At 36.8% G+C, this 22,689-nt stretch overlaps 1 protein-coding gene across 3 annotated transcripts in view; it reads right to left on the bottom strand.

Annotated features, from left to right (window-relative positions):
• The window catches only part of LOC102223961 (CUGBP Elav-like family member 3), a 62,339-nt gene that overhangs the window by 10,415 nt on the left and 29,235 nt on the right, over positions 1-22,689 (bottom strand). For 2 of the 3 annotated variants that reach the window (XM_023344773.1, XM_023344772.1), the window contains 2 exons: positions 5,391-5,439; positions 994-1,122 (listed from right to left, as the gene is read on the bottom strand). In XM_023344773.1, coding sequence (XP_023200541.1) covers positions 994-1,122; positions 5,391-5,439 — 178 coding nt within the window. The remainder of the gene's footprint in view (positions 1-993; positions 1,123-5,390; positions 5,440-22,689) is intronic. The other variant, XM_023344774.1, reaches the window with a different exon arrangement.

Genomic DNA, 22,689 nt, shown 5'->3' with positions numbered 1-22,689 from the left:
AAAATCTTACCAAGTAATTTTGTCTGGTTTCATGAAATAAGGGTAAACTAATTTACAAGTAACATCTCAGCAAGATATAGCAGCTTGTTTCAAGTCAATATTCTTGAATATTGATAAAAATATTACGTCTATTGGCAGACAATTTTCACTTATAACATGAGGAAAATGTCTTGTCTTCTACGTTTTTTAAGATAAACATGGATCCTTTTACATACTCCCATAAAGCCATAGAACATTTTTAATTATTGCTCTGGCTGCTGAAATTAGTAACTAATTTTATTATCTGAATATTGTCAATATGATGTGACACAAAGTTCAGTTTCACTTAATTAAAGAGCCAGAAATTTAACCCCAATACAAAATGTAAGTTATTGATTCCTACTATAAGGGTTCAGCCTGAGAACGATCTGCATAAATTAAAAAGTTTTATTTACCTTTATTTATTAGAGGTGCCACTGATTGAGGGACCAGTAATTTTGTCAAAAACTAGTATTTTCTAGCATAAATCTAAAGCGGCGTGGTGGTGCATTTGCAGTAACAATGTCATGATCACAATATTTTTTCGGTATTTATCACAATAACAAAAATAGGAAAGTACACGGTATATAAATATCTGGTTTTTCAAAACGGTGTTACAAAAGTAGTGAAGGGTGAATGACTGCAAATATGCATATTTAGTATTATTGAACACAATAATTCTTAATTTTACGTATATCTATATAAATAAATACAACTGTTTTATTCACTTTATCTTTAAATGTTCATTTGTCAGACTGAATGAACTGAGGAAGTATTGCTGAGAAAAATGAATGCTTGAATAGTCTCAATTTTCCTGCAGAAATCTTGCCAAACTTGATATGACATGTAAAACTTTTTTAAAGTTTGTGAAGAGACAGAGAGAGCAGTTTAACTTATTATGTTTAAAGTAAAGCATATTAGATTGAAGTGTCTTTATTTCTAAGTGTCCTGTTTGGTTTTCAATTTTGCTGTTACCTTTGCTGGTCCCATCAGGCCCGCGCAGCACCGTGCACTCCTCTATGCTGCCGAACGGCTCAAACATTTTCCTCACATCAGTGTCCGTCTGCTGTTTTCCCAGCATGCCCACAAACAGCTTCCTGTCTTCTGAGGGGAAGGAGGTCGCCAAGATTGAAGGGAACAAAGCAGGACGGTGCATGTGGGATTAAGAAGACAGGGGAAGGTGTTTTATGAGATTATTATAAGATACATAAATGAGAAACAGAATGGAGGACGCAATGCCCCAGATCACCACCAGAGTGCAGTAACAAGAGCAGCTCAGCAAACAAATAGCATCTGGCCATGACTCAAATGTTTGTCACCCACTGAGAAGCAGCTCCGTCTGTCTCTGAAGGATCAAACCAGAAATGTATCCGAATGTTGGAATCCGTCCACAACAAATCGCCACGTTTTTACATTCCTCCACATTATTCTTCTGCACACTGAGACATTAGGAGAGCTCCAGATACCATCAGTCACACAGAGCTGATGTCAGTATCTGTCGCTCATTTACATACAGCTTTAAATGTCAGCGAGGCTGCAGATGAAAATGTGGTTTGATTAGAAACACCTGCCTGCGTCGAGCTTTGGGTAGGAAGAGTTTAAATGCCAGATAATGAGGCTTACCAGATTTTTTTTTTTCCAAACTTCAGTCAGATAATCAATGTAAGAAGCCAAATACGTGGCAAAATTCATGTTTTCTATTAAGCGTTGGTTTTAAATTTGGCAGTTTTGGGGGCTTCCCACTGCTTCATTATTGCCAATTGTCTTAATTAGAAAATAATATCAAGTGTTACGTTAAATAAAGCAAATGTGTCTCCATTAAGCTAAAATGCATGATAATTAAACAGCCTGCTGATACTAATCTACTAAAACAGTGTGCTCCCTCGTCTAAAAAGATTAAGATGATGTGTTAAATGTAAACACAAGAAGGAAAGCAATGCTCTTAAAACGATCTATTCCAGTAAATAATCATATTGTTATAGTTAGATTGCATAAGTTCATCATATTGATGTGAACTGCCTTCATTTGGCAATTTATACATACAAAAATAACACCAGTGCAAATATTTGTCAAGTTGCAGCCCTTCTTGTAGCCAACAAGAAGCTGCTGGCATAAATGTTGCTGAATATTTGACCTTCTTCTTACCAGAGTTTACTAGAGTTTACTTAAACTGTATAGTTATAGAAATTTTAAATGTTATTGCTGAAGCTTTAGAAAAACAGTTCCTAAATGTCAATACTAATTGCAAAACCAAATCTGTTGTGTTTTTAGGATCATTGTCCTGTTTGAACACCCAGCAGTGTTCAACTATTGTCAACGACAAATATCCAGCCAAAATTATGGATCCTTAGGACATTGTTATTCTAGTTGTCTAATTGTTCATTATTCTTACTTCACTAATTAAAGGTTTTTGGTATTTGTCATTGTAATTTGCATACAGGTTGAATAATTTTGTTTCTGTATGGATCTTGTGTAAAATCCAGAGGAATTTTAAACTTTTGGAGCCAAATCTTGTTTTAAAAGTTCATTAAAGTCGTAGGTTGTAACATCAGTCTGGCTCCAACAAAAAAACTGTTAAAATGAAGCATTAAAAGCCCAAAATTATTTTGACATGTATAATATGTGCATGTAAATTTCAGCCAGACACTGTCGCACAAAAATAATCTAACCTTTGAAATCATAAATGCTTTCCTTTAGATTCAAAAAAGGAAGGGTCTCTGAAATAACGTCGCAATATTTTACAGCATACATTGTTATAGATTTTAGAATTAAAGAGTCGAATCAAAGATGCATTGAAACAGGCAGAACCATATTATTTCTTAAAAAGTGAAGAAGGTTTAAGTTAAAAAAAAGATACAAGTTTAGAAAAGCTGCTGTGGCGTGACTTCTGCTGACCACTGAGGAGAACGAGCGTCTCGCATGTTTTCAGCAAAGAGGTCAAAAGCCAGCATCTGTGATGTTATGGGCTGCTTTACAAAACTTGGCACATTCAACTTGCACATCTGTGAAGGCCTCATTAACCCGCTGAGATCAGAGGGAACATGTGTGTGTATATATCACTCTGAGATCTGGAGCGACTGCTGCACGCCTTTCTGAGGAGCAACCATCACAACACGACCATTTTGCTCCTTCACTGAACAATATCGACGAAAAGACTTTTAAAAAAATGCTTAAGATGTTAAATAGATGGCTACATTTAGCCAAGATTAGCAGGAATTAATTAGCATTGCTCATCTCTGCATTTAAAGCATATCGAAGTCATCTCCAACAAAACAAACCTAATGTACAAACGTGGCGACACTTTCAGGATATAAGACCTGCAACTCAAACTGTGAGCTGACATTCATGCTAAATTATTGCCACTTCTTGATACTAAAATGTGGTGATTGTACAAACTTCCAGAAAATTGTAAATCTTAAATCTAGACTAGCAACTGTTTAGAGTTGCTTTTAAACTGTAATAAACGAAACACTAACCAACATTTTGACGTGTAACGACAGCATTTAACAAAATGTAATGTTTCAATTGTCAATTTTTATGTTTTTATGATGTAAAGCACTTTGAACTGCCTTGTTGCTGATACATATACAAATGACTGAGTTGATTGATTGATGTAAAAATACATGTATTTCTTACACATTTTCCTGGAATTATCTTCTTCAGTGAAAGGCCGAGGCTTGATATTTTTATAACATATGTATTGAAGCAACACATTACAAATGCACTGAAAACTATTTCAGCTAAACAAAGTTAAGTTTTATTTGACATGCTAACATTACAAATAATTTCATTGGCATTTGATGCAGTTTTCTTAGATTGGCAACTTTTTACTAACTGGTCTATACATTAGGTTTTAGTTTGATGCTCCATAACAGAATTTGACTAAACTTTGTTTGCTGTGACTGAAATTAACTGAACTGGTTTGATAATTATTATGTAAGGAACTCAATGATGTCTTTTGATTTGATCACATATGTTACCTTTGTTCAAATGATTTTTGTAAAGTTAAAAATGAGATCCAGATAAATAAGAATCGTGAAGTGAAACCTGGTTTAAAACAAAACAAAACAATTTATTTAGGTGTAAAACAAAACTAAAAAATAATGTGGCTGCATTATTTCTTCTAACTGAGGATGCAGAGTTAAGAGTTAACCACAATTTTATAACTCAAGAATCTTATATTTCAAGAGGCTTACAGTAAATTAAAGGAGCTGCAGGAATTTCACAACATGAACTGTATGTGACAACAATAAAAACGACATTCTAAGAAGCAAACCTGGCTAAATATCACACATTTGTTGCCTCGTTAAAGCATGTACAAAGGTGAACTTTTTGGCCTTAATTCTGAAAGGTTTTGGAATAAAAACACCACTGTTCATCCGCCCAAAAAAACTCAAAAACCAAAATCTACAGACAAGCATAGTGGTGGCAGCGTCATGCGTTGAAATTGTTTTTCTTCAGATGGAAATGAGACCTTAGTGAAGGTGAAAGAAATTATAAAAAAAATGCTTTATCTTTGAGCTAAGATGCAACCCAAAGCACACATCAAATTTAACTCGATCTGATACCAATAAAGACTGGAGAAAAAGTGTAGTAGCCTCTGTCAGCCAGCTGACTGGCAGTGCATAACATCATGTGAGAGAGGTGCAGCACCGTGGTGCTCATTAAAAAGAAACCGAAAGACTGAAATTACTAGACTTAACAGACTTGTCCTATGTTGCTTCTTATTTCAGTTTTGTTTTTTTAAAAAAAAAAAATCTAATTTGTAAATAAATGTAATCCTATTTAAAGAGTAGTAGCAACAATTGTTGTTTTGTTGTTTTAAATCAAAGCAGTGAGATCAGATTTTTCTGTTTAAAATGTTTGCATAAATACCACAACACCATGATATTTTAACAGAAAGTAAACAAAATATGAACATTTTACATAAAGAGCTCTGGAAAAAATAAAGAGTCCACTGCAGTGAACCAAACTGAAAACTTTCTGGTTATTCCACGAAATATTGATTTCTGAACTCTTCCTGAGTAAAACTGTTCGTATTGTTACTTCTAAATGAATATGAGCTTGTTTTCTTTGAATTATCATTTTACATTTTCTGCTAATAAATACTACATTTTTGCTTGGAATTTCAGAGACATGTCAGTAGTTCATGGAATAAAAGAACAATGTTCATTTTACTCAAACATAAACCTATAAAGAGTAAAATCAGAGAAACTGATCATTTTGGACTGGTCTTTTAATTTGAATTTGTGATTTTTGCTGTGCAATAATATATTTTTTCAACATTTAACCTGCTTACTGACTTGCTAGTGTTTGTATTTTTAGTGTCTGAAGAGGCGATGGGTTTCTGAGTAGGGACAGGTAACCCTTACCCCCTCTGCTCTCACTGTCCGCCGGCTTCACCTGGATCGGGCGATTCATCTACAAAGAGAAGCAGAACAGAAACAGGTCAGCATGTAAACAGTTAAATGGAGAAAAACATTTGGAAATAAATCCCAGTAACTGTTTGCAGCATTACATTTACTCAAAATATAAATGACTTTTCTGTGATTTTCACAAAATACAATTCTTAAGTTATTCGTCATGCAAAAATAATTACTATTGACGTATATAAAGATGCATGTTTTGTACACTTCTCCTGTATATTTTCTCTTCCCACTTCCCCTTGCAGACCACAGCTGACACAGATATGTGTCATATTACATTTGCAGTGTCATACAGCTCCCTCTTCCTCTCCCCGCCCCCCTCTCTCTCTCCCTCTCTCAGAATCTGCTCTAATCCTGCCGTGCACCCCACACAAAAAGAAAAAAAAAACCACAGGAAAAGCACACACCCACGCGGGATTGGGGAAGTGATAAGATTAAGAACACTCGTCAGCTAATCTGGATTAAAGGAGCACACAGCAGCAGAACACAGAGAGTTTCTGAGCCTGACGGAGAGGCAGAGATGGATGGAAAGATAGCCGTAAAAACAAATAAGAGGAAACGAGGAGACCACCCAACACTGACATGAATTAGCTAACCTTTTCATAATTCATTAAGAGCCAAGCTGCTGAAATGCCATTTCTCCTTCACCTCTCTATTGTCCTATTTAACCAAAGCTCTGTGTGAAATTGTGCACACGTCAGTCCCTTTACAATCTTGCCCTTCAAATGTATGGAGCATGAAAACGGTGAAAAGAGGTACTGAATGAAATTAAGACAAAGAATGAACAAGAAAGGGCAGAAAGGGGGAAAGGGCGGGATTGGGAGGGATTGAAGGGAATAGAAAGGAGCATATGGAGCAAAGGAAGGAGGTGGGGGAGGTGCAAGCAAAGAAGTAGGGAGGGTTGGCTGACAAGTCGAGGTGAGAGCAACAGAGTGACACTCTGTTAACTGTGGCTTAATGAAGGTCTTAATTATGGGGCTGGTGACATTTCAGCCAGTCACTGATCCCATGCCACCGATTGATCTGCTGTGATCGGTCACCGGGAGATGATATCGATCTGTTCAGCGGCCGCGATCCTGCCGGCAGGTCCTGCATGAACAAACATCTCTGAGCTCCTGCTCAGCTGACCCCAGCCGACTGAAACACCAGCAGAGGCCTCCTGCGTCTCCATCATCAAGAACGTCCAATTGATTACACCAATTAATGGGATGATGGAGGGGGTGAGAGGCATCCTCAAATCAGTCAGACGAATGGAGGTTCACTCCTGTACTCACTGACTTCTAGTTAAAATTATTTGTAAATGCTGTTTGGTGTATCACTTGGTAGTATGAGACGGTTCTCCACTGTTTACCACTGGAAAAAAGTCACTTATTATTCAGCCTGCACATCTACAACACACATTTACTGCATTTGCTTCTACATTTGTTCATTGTTCAAGCAATGGTATTCATTGTTTTAAACCTATTCTTTTGACTTAAGTGGTTTTTAGATGAAAATAGAAGAAAATAGAAGCTTTAGAAAGGCAGTCAAATTTCTTTTTTTGTGTATTGACTATTGTTATTTATTTATTCATTTATATTCAGTCATATTGAATCACTTACGTCACTCTTAGGTATATACAGTATATATACTGTATATATATATATATATATATATATATATATATATAATTTTATGTCTTATGGTTATATTCATATGATTAAAATTTAACATCTTGGGGATCAATAAAACACATTCTTTTCTGTTAGCATTTCTTTTATAGTTTGTCAGAATAACAAGTGCAGATTCAGTCTAAGCTGTAAAATTTCTGCTCTTGTCCTAAAACGTAATTTTGTAATTTCCTGTTGATGCTAACACAGTGCTTTTGTTAGCTTGGACTAAACAGAATCTGTCAGACTATAAAAAATAGATTAGCTTTTTTTCCCATCTCTGTTAGATAAACAGATGTTGTTTTCTGTAGATTTAGGGTACAATAGAGAATCTGATTTTAGTTGTGTTATTTATATTTCCATCCCAAACAGCTACTTTTCATTTTAATAGAGCAGCTAGCTGTGCTGCAATGCTAACACACTAGCATGTTTGTAATCTATAATCAGGCTGTAGAAAAAAAGTCCTCGTTTGCATTCATCTTTATTAAACACAGAGTTTTCTATTTTTTATTATTTTTAGAAGCAACAAGTGGAGATTCTACTTCTGCTGTGTTATTCTCATTTCTATATAGCAGCTAGCTAACACGCTAGCATGTTTGTAAACTGGAATAATTAGATTGTGGGGAAAAACTAATCTTATTTTATCTATTTTATTAAACACATTTTTTTAGATTTTTTAAAGCATCTTTGAAAACAACAAGTGGAGATTCTGTTATTGGTTGTGTTATTTTTAATCAATGTTCTATGCTAATGGCTAACAAAAAATTGTAGGCTACATAATCTGTAACAACCACAGAATAAAAGAGAGGTATTGAAAACTTATATAAATACGTTTACTTTCGATCTGTATTCTTAGGAAGCTATTTATAGAGAATCAGTCTTTGCTCTGTTTTTTTCCTTTGCTGTAAAGTGCTACTTTTTTGTCATCCTGTAGCAGCTAGCTATGCAGCAGTGCCAGCTTGTATATGACCTGAAACACTCAGATTGTTAATTTAAAAATATGTAAAGTTATTTTTAAACCCATCCAGTATTTATCTTTAACTATAATCCTTTTTTTAAGGATAACTGCGAATTCAGTTTCAATTTTGCTAGTTTTATTACCGTCAAAAACTATGCACTGGTCACATACTGTATGTGTTTAATATATCTTTAATCTTTACCATGTATAATCTTTGAGACAATTAGTTTCGACTGTGTTGTTTTTATTTCTGTACTGAAGTGCTATTTCTGTAGAAATTTGCCGTGCTCCAACACTGATGCTAATTCTGCTGTTGCTTGCTTTAGCATCTGTGTCTCTGTTTCTAATAATGTATTTACTGAATTCATTTGCTAAATCCTTCAGCCACCACAAAGGGAGACTGCACCCATGATTGCTCCCTAATTTTAATAAAGTAATGTTTGAAAGAAACTGTGTTAATCTGGAACAAAGATTCTTCAAATTAAATCTAACAAACACGACGTCACATTGAGGCAGATTTTCTAACCTTATGACTTTAGTTTATATGACAACTTTGATTGACGTAATGGAAAATAAAACATCCCTCGTCCAATATTTTACCGCAGGCTGCCAAACAGCGAAGGCAGCGGTGGTGCTGATAAGGAGAGGAGCAGCAGATGGCTCAGGAGATTGGAATTAGAATATACAAGAGGGAAAACAGGGAGAAGTGGAGGCCATAAAGGCTGCACCACTTCAGATCAGCACAGCAAATAGGGTTACCCTGAGCAACATGGGGAAGAGATGCATGGAAAGGAGAAGAAAAAATGAGAAGGACAAAAGGTGCCTCTAGGTCAAGAGATGGTGGGATTAGATGTTTGAGGGGGAAGAAGAGGGAGGGGAAAAATGAAAGGCATACATTAAAAGAAAAATGAAGAGATGATGAAGGGAGCGCTGATGCCTGTTGAATGTTGGCGCTGCCTTGAGAGCAGATGCAGGAGCAGGAAGGAAAAAATATCTCTCTCTAAGCCTGAACCGCTAACACACACTTTACAGTAATTTGCTCTCTCCCTCCTCCTCCTCCTGTTGCTCCCGTCCCCTCCCCTCGGCTTGTTTACAAAAACAGTCCCATACTGAGCACAGGCAACACAGAAGCAAAAATTAAAAAAAAAAACCTGATCAAAAACTCCATTATACAAGTGTGTTTTCGCTACTTGATTTTTTTTTTCTTCTTCACGCCGTCTCCAAACATTACATACAATCATCCTCCAACTGAACAAACAGTTTCTGCTCAAATACACGCAGTCCGCCTCCCATGATGTATCTGGGGATTTGACGTGGATTACGACATATTAAATTCATGGATTATCCAATCAAATCATAGCAATGATTACCAGCATGACCACCACACCCATGCAATCCACACTGACAAACACAAAGGTGCGGCAATCTCTCTGTTTTCTCACATAAATAGGTTTTAGACAGAGGAGGAGTCAAGCAACAATGACATTTTTCTCACCCTGCTGATCATTACCTCTGTTTTCTCTCTCTTTTTTTTTTTTTTTTTTGCTTCTACAACACATTTCTGACGTCTGTTTCCTCTCCTGTTCCAACCCATTTTGTTTGTCTACCCTGAAAAGCGGCTGCTCTGAATGGTAAATAAATCAGCAGAGCGCATCACCCCTGCTCTTTCAAGAACATTTCAGCGGGGAGGCTGAGCTGGGTGGGGCGTGTAGAGAGAGAGAGCGAAAGAGAGAGAGCGGAGAGAAGGGAAGGGGGGTTTACAAAGACAATTTTCCTGTCTTCACTTCCCCTCCCCTCCCCTCTCCATCACACAGCGCTGGTCATTGCATCGTGCCGGTCGCATAGCAACCTGGCATCCCTTGTCCCAGCCGTCTCCAGGCAACGAGACCTGCGACCGTAATCAACCTGCCACCTCCCCTGCCTCTACACCCCCCTCCACTGCTGCTGCTGGTGCTTTGCTTTTGCTCCCTCGCTTCTTCTCCTCCATCCGCCCCCTCGTTGCGAATGTGCGTCTTAACGCTTAGATACACATGTGAATTCCCTCCATGCAGGTGGAAATTGGGTGTATATTCACAAGCAAAAAAAAAAAAAAAAGAAGAGTTAAAAACAAAGAGATATAAGCGGGAGAGAGCGGTGATAATGTATCCACACGTGGATGAACACACAGATGTACGCACACATGGACAGACGGAAAGAAAGCAGAGACAAACCCTCTCTGCTGCCAGCCAGTTGCTAAATCAATCAAACGCAAAGAGATGGACAGCACAACGCTGCTACAGTTCGATGATATTTAATCAATGAGCGAGTATTCAGAGTAAAAGCTGCTTCCTCCGGTGTTGTCTCCAATCTGACAGGGTTCAATAGCTTGTCCAGCCTTACAAAGGAGCTAGCACGCGGCCGTTTCATCAGACAGCCAACAAGAAATCCCTCAAAGTGGACATCAAAGCGTAAATGTAAAACAATTGTTGAGTCGCTTCGGATTGTTAAATATTCATGTCAAGTGTTGTCTGACTCGACACGGTGGAGAAGACTCGGAGGGGAACTAATTTAAACACATTTTTATCTGTCTAGGGGTTTTTATCTATTTAAATTTAATTAAAAAAATTTATTTGTATACATTTTCATCATCTATTAGAATTGAGAAAATGATAAATCCTGAAAGTATGAAGGAAATAAATCCCCCAAACCCTTTTTGTTAGTTTTCAGAGCAGATGAGAAAAAAACATTTTTGAAAGGCCAACTAAAACAGGAAGCCACAACCATATAGGAATAATGACAATCTTGGGACATATGGTTTTCTTTTGTGTGTTTAGAAAGTCGCAAGAGTAGCATTTTGACAGCTACATTACTTTGGTCTGCCGTAGCCTCGAAAGTAAAACATGGTTCGATTATGTGAAGAAAAGTTAGACTTGCTCAACCACTGCATGGCGCCCCAAAATAAAGTATTCTGGTGGACATAGGTGTCAAGAAGGGCATCAGAGTAACAATATTGAGCAAAAATTGCAACTGCTTTTTATCACAGGAAGTCATTATCTACTGGGAATTACAGATAGACTGACCTTACCATAAAGTGCTTTTGTATTCCCATGTAGGGTGCCAGTTTAATAAGTCTCCAAACAATTCTGCTGAATTCATTGGATAAACTACTTTAGAAATCTTCAATTTATGAACTCAGATTTGAGCTGGTTACTTTGCTGTCACTACTTTTGTCTTGATAGCCACTATGTTTTGAATTGATGCAAGTTCCATAGCTTACATGTTTTACAGCTTTCAGCTCTTTGCTTTTTTTATTCTTTAATGTTTTTTTTTTTTTTTTTTTTTTTACATATTTCTCAATTGCGGACATGAAATCAAATATGTCAGTTTTGAGCTAGCTTGACCACGGCTGAAGAGGCTACAGCAAAACTGACAAAATCGATTTTATTGATTAATTTAAAAAAATGTGTTTTTGAAGATTTAATTTTTGGAAAATCAGAATTTTTTTTCACCGATGGACTTCTTGGATTTCTATAGTATAGAGTGACGTTATTGCGCCCAGAGCCGCCATCTTGATTGACAAGCGATTTTTACAACTTCTATTTATTTGGGCTTTAAATTCAGGTCAACTCTATGACGAAATATAACGGCCAGGCTAAGTTTGTTTTATGACAATAGAGTCAAAATAGTAGGAGAATACAGTCATAATATTACCAGAATAAAGTTGTAATAGTTGGAGAATGAAGTAGTAATTTTAAGAGAACTCCAATACAAACACAGACACAATAAAAAGTCAAATTATTCAAGCATTTTCTTCATTAAAATAACTTATTTTCTCATAATTTTAAGACGGTCTTTTGGAAAAATTGTATCTATATTATGCTAATATAATGACAACATTTTCATAATTAACAAAAATTATTGTAGCTTAACCCTAATACTTTGTCGTACAACTTACCGAAGGGATGATCTAAATAAAAGTTTTTTTTGAAATTTCTTTCTGTCGGTTGTATTTAAAAAAAAAAAAAAAACAGAAAGATTGATTAAAATCACAAATCACATATGGTTATGAAAAAAATCAGAGATTTTATTTTTAAGCCATATCTCCCAACCCTAATATCTTTCAATGTTTATCGCCTAATGAGACAACGGCTCGCACATCGAGACGCTCTCCAACCCCCTAAAAACACCACACATCTCTCAGTGACAGATGTCTGTATCTATGCTGATAAACACACTGCCTCAGTGCACCTCCAGCAGCACCCCACCTCCACTTTCATTATTTCAAACTTTTCATTCATTTCTTCCTCTCCTCCCCTTTCAGCCTCATTATTGCACCCCCACACCCATTTTCTCCCTAATTCACACCCTTTATCACCTCCGTAAATCTAATCTGCATTCATCATTACAGTTGGCCCAGAGTGACGTACAAAGGACAATCCCCCCTCTCTTTTTTGTCTTGCTGCTGTTGATGTCAGCCTGCACCGCCTGTCCAACGTCGTGCCCGTTTATACGCACGCATATGTAAATGAATCGGTGCATGAATGCACATTTAACTTCGCGCAGATTCATCAAGTGAAGACACTCGCTCCAAGGCGCTCTAATTGCCATCATCATAATCATCCATATCTCACTGAGGTTAGGATATAAGCTACACATGAAGGCACTACTTTCTCCTATTATTGTCAGACAAGTGAAGTGACATATTGCAGGTCAAATAGTCACGTCATAAAAGCATGTTTTAGCACTCGGAGAAACATCAGTTTTCGCTTGTAGCACATAAAATGACCATTTTATCTCCTTGCATCATAAATGGCAGACTGAAATGGAGCAATGCTAACAGGTACATGGGGGAAGATAAGTTAGTGTCACCCTGCAACTGATGTTCATCTACAGTAGACTGTTTGCAGAGACATTAGGGGAACAAATTATGGTGCTCAGCATTACAACTTCCTATCTCATATGCTGCGTAAAAAGCTCAGGCTATATTTAGTTTATGCATTTTTTTTTCTTCTTGTCTGACTATCGATAAAACCCCTCTGTCTGCACCGCCTGAGTCCCAACGTCTGAGTAAATGTCAGGATTAGTCAGATGTTCCACTCAGAGAGAGCTCTTTCCTCTCATATGGGACGCTTAAATGCAGAAGCACAGGCTTCATCTTCACACATGCTACAGACTGTGAATTAAGAAACCTAAGAGGACATAATAATAATAACAACAACAATAATAATAATAATAATAACAATAACAATAATAATAATAATAATAAACTTTTGTTCATCCAGCCATCTTGTTGGGTGCTCTCCACGGAAACACTACTGCACGAAAGCAAACACACAGCTACACACAAAAGCACACACACCCTTCATTAAACTGTGTTAGCGTGAACACCTGCCCTCCCTTCCCCCGCTGAGCAAGCAAACACACAAAGACAGAGCTCATTTTTCCCCCCTATTTGTCACCATCAAATTCAGATGGCAGTTTGAAAACAAAGACTTAGGCATCTATATATATATATATATATATATATATATATATATATATATATATATATATATATTTTTTTTTTTTTTTTTTACAAAGCTAACAACAAGAAACGTCTTTGCAGCCCAGTGAGACAAACAGTTTGCCTGACTGCTTTACGGTGCTGAATTCGGAAATTATAATCTTCTAGTCAACTTAACTGTGTTTAAGTTTCCAGACAAAAAACTAGTGGGGTTTAATAATTGTTGCTCTAAGTAACCATGCTAACTGCTATTAGCAACAAACACTAATGGGCATGTAGCCGAGCATGTGTTTTTTATCTATTGGATTCATCCAAGTGTGCACCGTAGCTAAAGCTAATTGATAGCATTGGCACCTTGCCGCTTTTATTCTCGATAAACACATCTTTTGTAGTAAGGCTAAATAAGTTTTAAACAGTCCATATATAATTTAGGCAATTAGCCAAGTGATATAAACTACAGAAGATTGGCATGAGAGACATTTTTCTCACAAGGCCCAGCGCTCTGCACTGCACTGCCTGCGATTGTGTCAGATTTAAAGGCGAGGTATTATGCTTCCTTGAACAGGTTAGGTTTACAGACTATACAAAACATGTTCGTTACATGTTTTGCAGAAAATCATTCCTAGGTAGTGAGATTTTAGTCTGCTCAGTTCTGCCTATTTCCATCTCCTTTCAGAATGAGCTGTTTAATATTTACACTTGCATCTGAAAATGGCTGTAAACAAATGTGCAATGATATGACGGTTCATCTTTGAAAAGCAGACATGGCGCCTCCTGCACAACCAACAAGAATGCAACTGGTAGTTGGATGGCAAGTCAACGACAAAACACTTGTCTTTTCCTGCAGCCGTTCAGCATACAGTGGTAAACCCAGCTGACCAGACGTGCAGGAGCTCAAATTGGGTTGCTAGGTAACCGGCTGGGCTTTGCTGTGGTTTCTGTGTGAGTTGCAGTGCCTCCTGATTTGTGACGTTTTTGAAACAACTCATGTTAACGTTAATTTATTGCTAAAAACTGTCTGGTTGGAATTTTTTAAGCGCTTGGACTGTTTTTAGAAGAAGTAGTACAGACCCAAATGGAAGTACAAAAATGTGCAAATGTGAATTTGCATAATACATCCCCTTTAAGGAGTTCAGGTGACGCATGACTCATGAGGTACAAGGATGGGTTAAAACTTCTGCTCCAGGAGTGAACTGGAGAAAAAGTAGAGCAGGTTTGGTTGTATGCCAGCAATTGTTCATCAGATCAGTGAAGTCAAGAGAGGTTTTTACAGTAAGCCAGTACAGAAATATGTTAATTCCAGACAAAATTTCATACATGACACTATTTTTTTCAAGCAATTAAGTGGCACAATAACTCTTTTTAATAAAATCTTTTTCCTTGACTTCATAGAATGAAGTAACTCACTATAAGAGAAGGTTGTACTGTTCACACAGCTTATTCAATGAAGTACATGTAAAAGTTTCTTACTGCAGGTGTCACCACTTTTTAGGCCTTAGGAAGCCAAAATAAGCTGTAGTATTGGTTCCATTCAAATTTGAAGCTATAATTTCTTCATGTTAATTTAACTCTGCTTGCAAAATGGGAACAAATACACACTTTTGCCACCACTGGCATAATCCTTTTTTATCCATGGACCCTAATTCTTATTCTTAACCCTGTGCTGATCAGTAATAAGCCATTCCAACCCTTTTGAGTTAAAAACAAACAAACTGCTTTTGCAGGAACACAAGTGGAAACAGGCTAGGAAGTGGAGGTTCAAAATACATTAAAAAAAGTAAATATTTTCTCATTTACATTTTCTATAAATTATGCTTGATATGACTGTCAATAATACATAATTTCTCAATCTAAAAGTACTTCAATTAACTGTTAGTCAAAGGATAGGAAGAATGGTGATGGTGTTCAGTATAAAACAGAAGCTAAGGGAAAAACTGCAACACAAAACAATTATCAGTTGTACTAAGGTTGTGCTAAACACGAAGTAATATGCATCTTCTAGTCTTCAATGCACAAGAAAAAAACAAAAACAGAACCTGCAGACGAAAAAAGAGCCAGTGGAAGCTGCTAAGCTTTTTATATATTCACTTTTTGTAACATTTAGAATGATAAAAATTAAAACAGCAGCATCTTTCCAGTATATTTCTCCAAAAAAGGATACTAATGAATTCCAGCTGAATCTTTAGACATACTGATCAAAGAGAATAAACAATGATAATTTGATTTATGCTGTATTTGTTTTTACTTTTTTAAATTACAGAGTGAGAAACACATTTTTAACTCCTGACAACAATTATTCAACACAAGAATCCCTCTAACTGATGTGCATTGGTTCTTAATATTTGTCATGACCTTCTATTTTACCTTATTTTTTTTAAACAAAGGTAATGGGCAGAATATCCTCCATGGCAGAGATTGAAGTTAGTTTTTGTAAACACAATTATGTTGTTTCAACAAGGCCCAGGTTGTTTTAGATACCTTTTCCCCTTTAATAAATAAAATTGCCATTTGAAAATGCCTTTTTGTATCTACAAAGGTAATCTTTGTCTAATATTAAAATTTGTTTGAGAATCTGAAACCTTTACTTGTAACAAAACAGTAAAAAGAAAAGTCAAAGGTTGTAAGGTCTGGTTAGGGGTTAATTTTCTAAATTTTTATGCCAAGCTGAGTTAGCCTGTGTTTCACTGCAGGTTAGTTTCGAAACAAACCCAGTTAACAAGCTTTTGTCCTGAAATCACACTTTTCTTTTGTTACAACAAAAATTGTATATATTTCTCATAAAACCCTGAAATATGTTCTGTTTGTAATCCCATGTAAAATGCTAAATTTGTCTTTGTTTACTTTGTAAATTGTTCCTACAAAGGTTAATGGATTGTAAAAATCGCTCCGAATCATTTTCAGTTATGTTAATTATGCAAAAACATCTCAGGTCCACTATCCGGCGGTGAACCACCCTGTTTGGAAAAACACCTTGACTTCATGTGGCACACTGAGGATGTTACTGTCTCCACACAAATGGGCTAAGACAGGAACGAATCAGCAACAAGAGACAGGGAGAGATGCCCAGGTCGGACAGAATGAGTACAGCTAAAGAGAAAAATCTCTCTGCCAAATCTCCACACGCCGAGAGAAATTTGGTTTATTGCCTATGCCTGCTTTTTTATTTTTTTTTATTTTAACAGCTCCACTACTCTCATTTCCTTACCCTGCCTTCAGCTGTTTTTCCTCTTCTCACTTAGAGCCATACTCTCTCACCTGAAATTAAACACAAGGCCAGGTGCCACTCTGATACGTCCATCTGCTGCCTGCCGTCTATCTCTTCCTTTCTTTTTCCACGTCTTTCTTCTTTTTCATTGTTAGATGAGACAAAGGAGCCGTAAGAGTGACTCTTTCTACCCAGAAAGAGAGAGGAAAAAGGCAGCACTGAAAGTTAATGACATCTTTCAGCTTTCTCTCCTTTCAGGTGTGCTTTCATTTAGGATTTCCTTCTCTCACTCCTATAATTGCTATCATGTTATTCCTTTTGTATCACCCCGGCCATGAGATGCCAAAGTTAATTATTCTCTGGCAGCGCAGGTGCAATTACATGACAATTACACCACAGCTGGTGGCAGGGGTGGAAGCAGATCTTGTCCTTGTGGGCGTGTTTAGAGCTAATAAGATGGTTTTCTGTCTTTTTTTTTTTCTCTCCTCCCCATCTTTGGCGAGTCAGAGCTCGAAACGGGGGCAGGGACGGATTGGCAGAACACAGGAGGGTTTAGCTTGTTCCACATGGCTTAGAGGTAAGAGGTTATGAGGAGGAGAGCTGCTGGAGTAGGAGCAGACGGGGGGAAGAGGGCTTTATCACAGGCGCTGGGCCCTGCTGATCCTGTATGAGAGGTCAGGAAGGGTTACCCTACTGTCACGCTAACAATGGGATTTCTTTTATCGCCGTCCTAATAGCGTCCGCTCTTTAAAACTGTCTCTACGTCCCCCAGCTGCTTTACGCCTGCAATTACAACAAGCGTCCAGTCCTGACACCTGACTGGAAATGAAAAATAAATAAATTCACCAATAATGTTTTTAGGTTCAAATATTGTCCCTGGTCCTTCTATGAAAAAGACACAAAAATATCAATTCTTTAAAAGAATTAAAAGCAGGGGTGTCCAAAGTGTGGCCCTCTTGATGACTTTATTTGGCCACCAATCACAATTCTGCAAAGGACCAAATCTAGTCAAAGGAAAATGTTAAAATGTTAGAGGAAGGGCTGGACAGTAAATCAATAACAATATATATCGCGATAGACATGTGATCAAAATCAACAGATAATACGTCTGGTAGAATATTCAATATTCAATATATGGAATATTCATTAAACTCCAATCCAGAACAGTGCAGCATTCTGGGAGATGTAGGCAGAGGAAAGGCTTTAGCTGCTCAACCTCTGACGACCAGCCAAGCAAAGTGAGTAGCTTCAACTAACTCACTCACTCTGGTTACCTAGCAACTCACTTAATTTTTGGTTACCTAGCAACAACTTGTTGAGTCACTGGCTCAACAAGCAGCAGTTTAAGGTTTTGCTGTTTAAAAATGAAATCAACAGCATGGAGTGAAAACTGTGAATAAAAGAGGAAAGGTCACGCCACCAGTTTGGTAGTATTTCAGTTATTTAAAAAAAATTTCAATTAAAAAATAATTATCAATATCGACTGAAATTAAATGCTTATATTGTGATACATTTTTCAGCCATATTGTTGAGACAAAAATTATTTCTCATTTATTAACCAAGTTTCTGGGTTGATCTCATTTTTGTTGTAAACAGGATCCCAAACATCCAACATCTTTAATAAAAGAGACTCCGCTAGATTAATCCAGAGAGAGCAACTTCCTGTTCTTGTTGCTGAGCTTAGACTAAAAAACAAAAACAATCCACCCAAAAAACTGTCTTATATTAATTAATGTTTTGCATCTACAGTCACTTATGGATGGGTTTTTCCCAAAAATCTGACAATTTTGTTAATTCCAGTATATTATAAGTTGATAAAATAAAAAAAAGTGCCTTCAGCTTCTTGATATTGGCCCTCAAGGCAAAACGTTTGGACACCCCTGCTATAGAGGGATAAAAAAACACATAATTTTTCTAATGTAAAAATAAAATTAAAGACGTTCGTTTATAAAACAATATATATAAACAGTAAGTAAAGCAAGGATCCAAACCACACAATGAGATTGTAGCTATATTTCTAGGAAAATGGATAATCCTCCTTTTTTTCAGAACCTGTATTAGAGAATCTGTAATCAGTGTGGAATAATCCAGTCCAGATTTGACTGGTCTTTACTGCAGCAGTTTTTGATATACGCAAAAAAAAAGGCTCTCGGCCCAGGGCGACACAGCCGAGGGACGGCAGTGACAGAACTCGAGAAAAAAAATAAACATATTATCCTCCTGTGATCAAGACGAGTTGCTTATTTTAAGGTTTTGTCTTTTTTTTTTTTTTTTTTTGGATATGCAGCATTAAATTAAAGGGCCTCTTTGAATGAATTTTGAAAAAACATCCTTAAATGCACAGATTATTTTTTAAGCTTAAGATTGTGTGAAAAGCTCCATCTATATACCGGACAATATACCTGGACTGAACTATGTTGATTAAAGATTCTTTTAAAAAAAAAACTTGGTTTGATTCATTTATTTCTTTATGTTTTCAATAATAAAATACTTGATAACAAACTAGGCTGCAGGAGAGCAACATTTATCCAAGAGGCACCACTTAGTTTGTAATCTTCATCAAATACTATGCTGTCAAGTATTAAAAATTTTTCCTTTTTTTGTTTTTACAAATTTAATAATGGTTAGGTGTCTTTTTCTATCAACCTAAATAAACAGAGTTGTGAATCTGGTTGCTTTGTAGTGTCAGGGGTAGAATTGCTCAACAACAGGGGGTAAAAATGACATTCCCTCTGATGCATCATGGTTTTGTTAAGGCAACAAATTAAAAAGGCAAAACCAATTATAGAGAGACAGAGGAGATAAAACAAATGGAGAAAAAGGAAAACAACAACAACAGCTACAAATAAAACAAAATAACATAGGAAATGTTCCGATAATTATGAAAGAAAAAAGTAAGACAAATAGAGAAGAGATACACACATGCACAGATTGATTAAATACAAAATTGAGATACAAAATTAAAATGATCAGTTCTCTGATTTCACTCTTTATAGATATATCTTTGAGTAAAATGAAAATTGTTCTTTTATTCTATGAACTACTGACAACATGTCTCCCAAATTCTAAGCAAAAAATGAGAAATGATCAAAATAACGAAAAATATTTTTAATGTTTTTATTTTTTCCTACCCCACAGGGAATGCTGCCTTGGATGGTGAACCACATCGCCCATAATAACAACCGACACTACTGATTGTATATCACTAATAAAGGGTATTTAATGCACTTTTTCAACTATTTTGAACTCCATTTTCTTAAATTAAAGAGGAAACGTATGCCTCTTTCCCACTGCATCATGCACCACAGCGCTTCATATAATTTAAAATAACTAGGCATAATCTAGTGCATACGGAGGTGTTAGACTTGGGTTTGATTTTTGCCCTTCAGAACTTTCTGCATGTATTCCTCCTTTCATTCTGCCTATTTTCTAAATACGATGGGTAAAAGCCTGTACACTTTCTAAAGTCAAGGTGTGTTTGGCAGCTAACACAGGGGAAAACAAGTTCTACGTCTTTCGCTTTGCGTGCATCTGTCTCCACCTAGTCAGCTTTTTTTTTTATCATCGGTCACTTACAAATGGGAACTTTTAGCAGGATTTAGTCAATGCTGTTTCCTTCTTTTCTGATGGCCTTCACACTGATGTGAAAGGTTGTGAGGGCAATAAAACCAGCGTGCTTTGATAGAGTTGGCTTACGGATATTACCAGTCTGTGATTACAGACACTTAGGTAATTTTATCGGGCTATAAAACAAAAACCGATATTGGTCATGGAGCGAGGAAGTTTTGCTGTAAACATGGTCCTACTGCTGTTTTAACGATGCTCCCTGAAGTAACCCCATAAAACAGCAGGTGTATATACCGAGAAAACAATAGTGCTACTCAGCAAGAACGGCGGCAGAATTAAAGTGGTGCAGAAAATACACTCCTTAAACACAATCGTTACCATAGATACGAAAATTGACTCTCTCAGTGTGTTGCATGGACACATCAGCGAGTCAGCCAAGTTGGAAGGGGGACACAACGGCTAAGGCAGCCTTTTAATTCAACAGGGGAGCTCTGGTTTTAACAGGATTAGACGAAGTTTGTGGTTTTACACCACAGAGACACCGATCAAATTATCAGATTTTCTTTTGAAGGACTTTAAAAGAAACAAAACTGACGATCAAATTCAAACAATCAAATGTCAAAAAGATGAGCTGTAGAAGCTGAAATGTGCCACATATTCACAAAAAACATCACCAACCTTTCCTCTGAAGTTTTCCGAAAATCGAAACAAAGAGCAGGAAGGAACATCATGTTTCCTGATTCCTCAACAGGCAAAAGAGTGGAAATTTTCAATCTTATATTGAATAAACAGTAGCCTGCTGATTTTGATCTAATTTGTAATTTGAAAATCAAATTTTTAATGAAGGGATTTATTGACTATAGAAACAAACCAAATCAATTTTAAAAAATTTACTTGTGTTATTTAAATAATTCAAAAATATTCCAATACAAGACGGAGCCGTGTAATTTTCCACATCATAGAGCATTGATTAGTTTTTTCTCATTGAGTTACATACTTACTTTTACAGATTTACTTTTACTTTTCAAATTCAGAAATTTACATACAGTTCTCCAGTATTTGATAGCAATCCCTTTAGACTATATGATCTGCGTCAAACTATTTGGGTTTCCTGTTTGAATTTTGTCCCATTCGACTGAGATCAGGGATTTGTGGTGGTCACAAAAAATTGACATTCTTTTGTCCTTGAGTCACTTTGTAGCTAACTTGGTGATTTAGTTTCACTGTCCATTTGGAAGAGCCATTTGTTTCCCAAGCTTTAACTTCCTGAATGAGATCTTGACATTTTGCGTCAATATTTCCACAAAGAGTTCTTCCCTCCTGATGCTATCCGTTTCCTGCAGAAAAGCACCCACACACAACATGATGCTGCCACCTTCGTACTTCACAGTTACAATGTTTTTCTCAGGCTCAATGGTGTTTGGCCATAATGGTCATTATTGTCCGATTTTAGTTTCATCAAACAACAGCACATGTCTCAAAACGTTAAGGTCTTTTCCCCTGTGTGCATTAGCAAACTGTAATCTGCCTTGTTATGCTGCTTGTGGAGTAATAGCTACTTCCTCTCTGAGTGGTTTTTCAATCCATGCTGTTGCAAGACTTGTTTCATTCTGGATAAAAACGCTTTCTTACCAGTTTGGACACCAAAACACATTCATCTCTGGGACACAGAACCTCTCTTTTTCATGAACAGTATGAAAGCTGGCATACGTAAGCAGTGTGTTTGAGGGACTGCCTTAAATACATCCACAGGTGTGCCTCCGATTATGTCAAATGTTGTTAATTGACATATCAGAAGCTTACAAAGCCATGGTTTTATCATCTGGGCGTTCCCAACCAGGAAACAACCCAACAGGTTGTTTCCTGATGGTTTAGCTCTATGGTTTAGAGCCATAATAATGACATAATTGTCTTTTATTTGGTGGACTCAGTTCGATTGTAGGGCCAAAATTGCAACATGTGTCACATTTTCAGCTGGTGCGGTTCACTTTCACACTGCACTGTATCAAAAAACCCAATAATTGAAAAAAACAGTTCCCCCTCTCGCCTGTGGTGGCGCTGCACCAAGAACTACTAAAGGAAACAACACAAAACCTCTGAAGAAGACACTGAGCCCAGCTTCCTTTTTCACAAAATGTAAACAAAAACGAAGTAACGTCTGATTTTAGGGGTTGTAGGACTTATCTTTTGGTTTTGGTTAAAAAACAAAAAAACAAACACAAGCCATTTCTCCTGCTTGTGCCAGATTAGCATGTTGCATTTATCCTGCTTTTGGAACATGCATTCAAACCGCACTACAGTACCAAGACCCAGGCTTGTAGACAGACAAGAGTTTGCTTTTTGGTCCCCATTAGAGTACAATTACGCTTTCACACCTCCCCAAA

Source organism: Xiphophorus maculatus, chromosome 13 (assembly GCF_002775205.1).
Source record: "Xiphophorus maculatus strain JP 163 A chromosome 13, X_maculatus-5.0-male, whole genome shotgun sequence".
Taxonomy (NCBI): Eukaryota; Metazoa; Chordata; class Actinopteri; order Cyprinodontiformes; family Poeciliidae; genus Xiphophorus; species Xiphophorus maculatus.
This window is presented reverse-complemented; position numbering and strand designations above follow the sequence as displayed.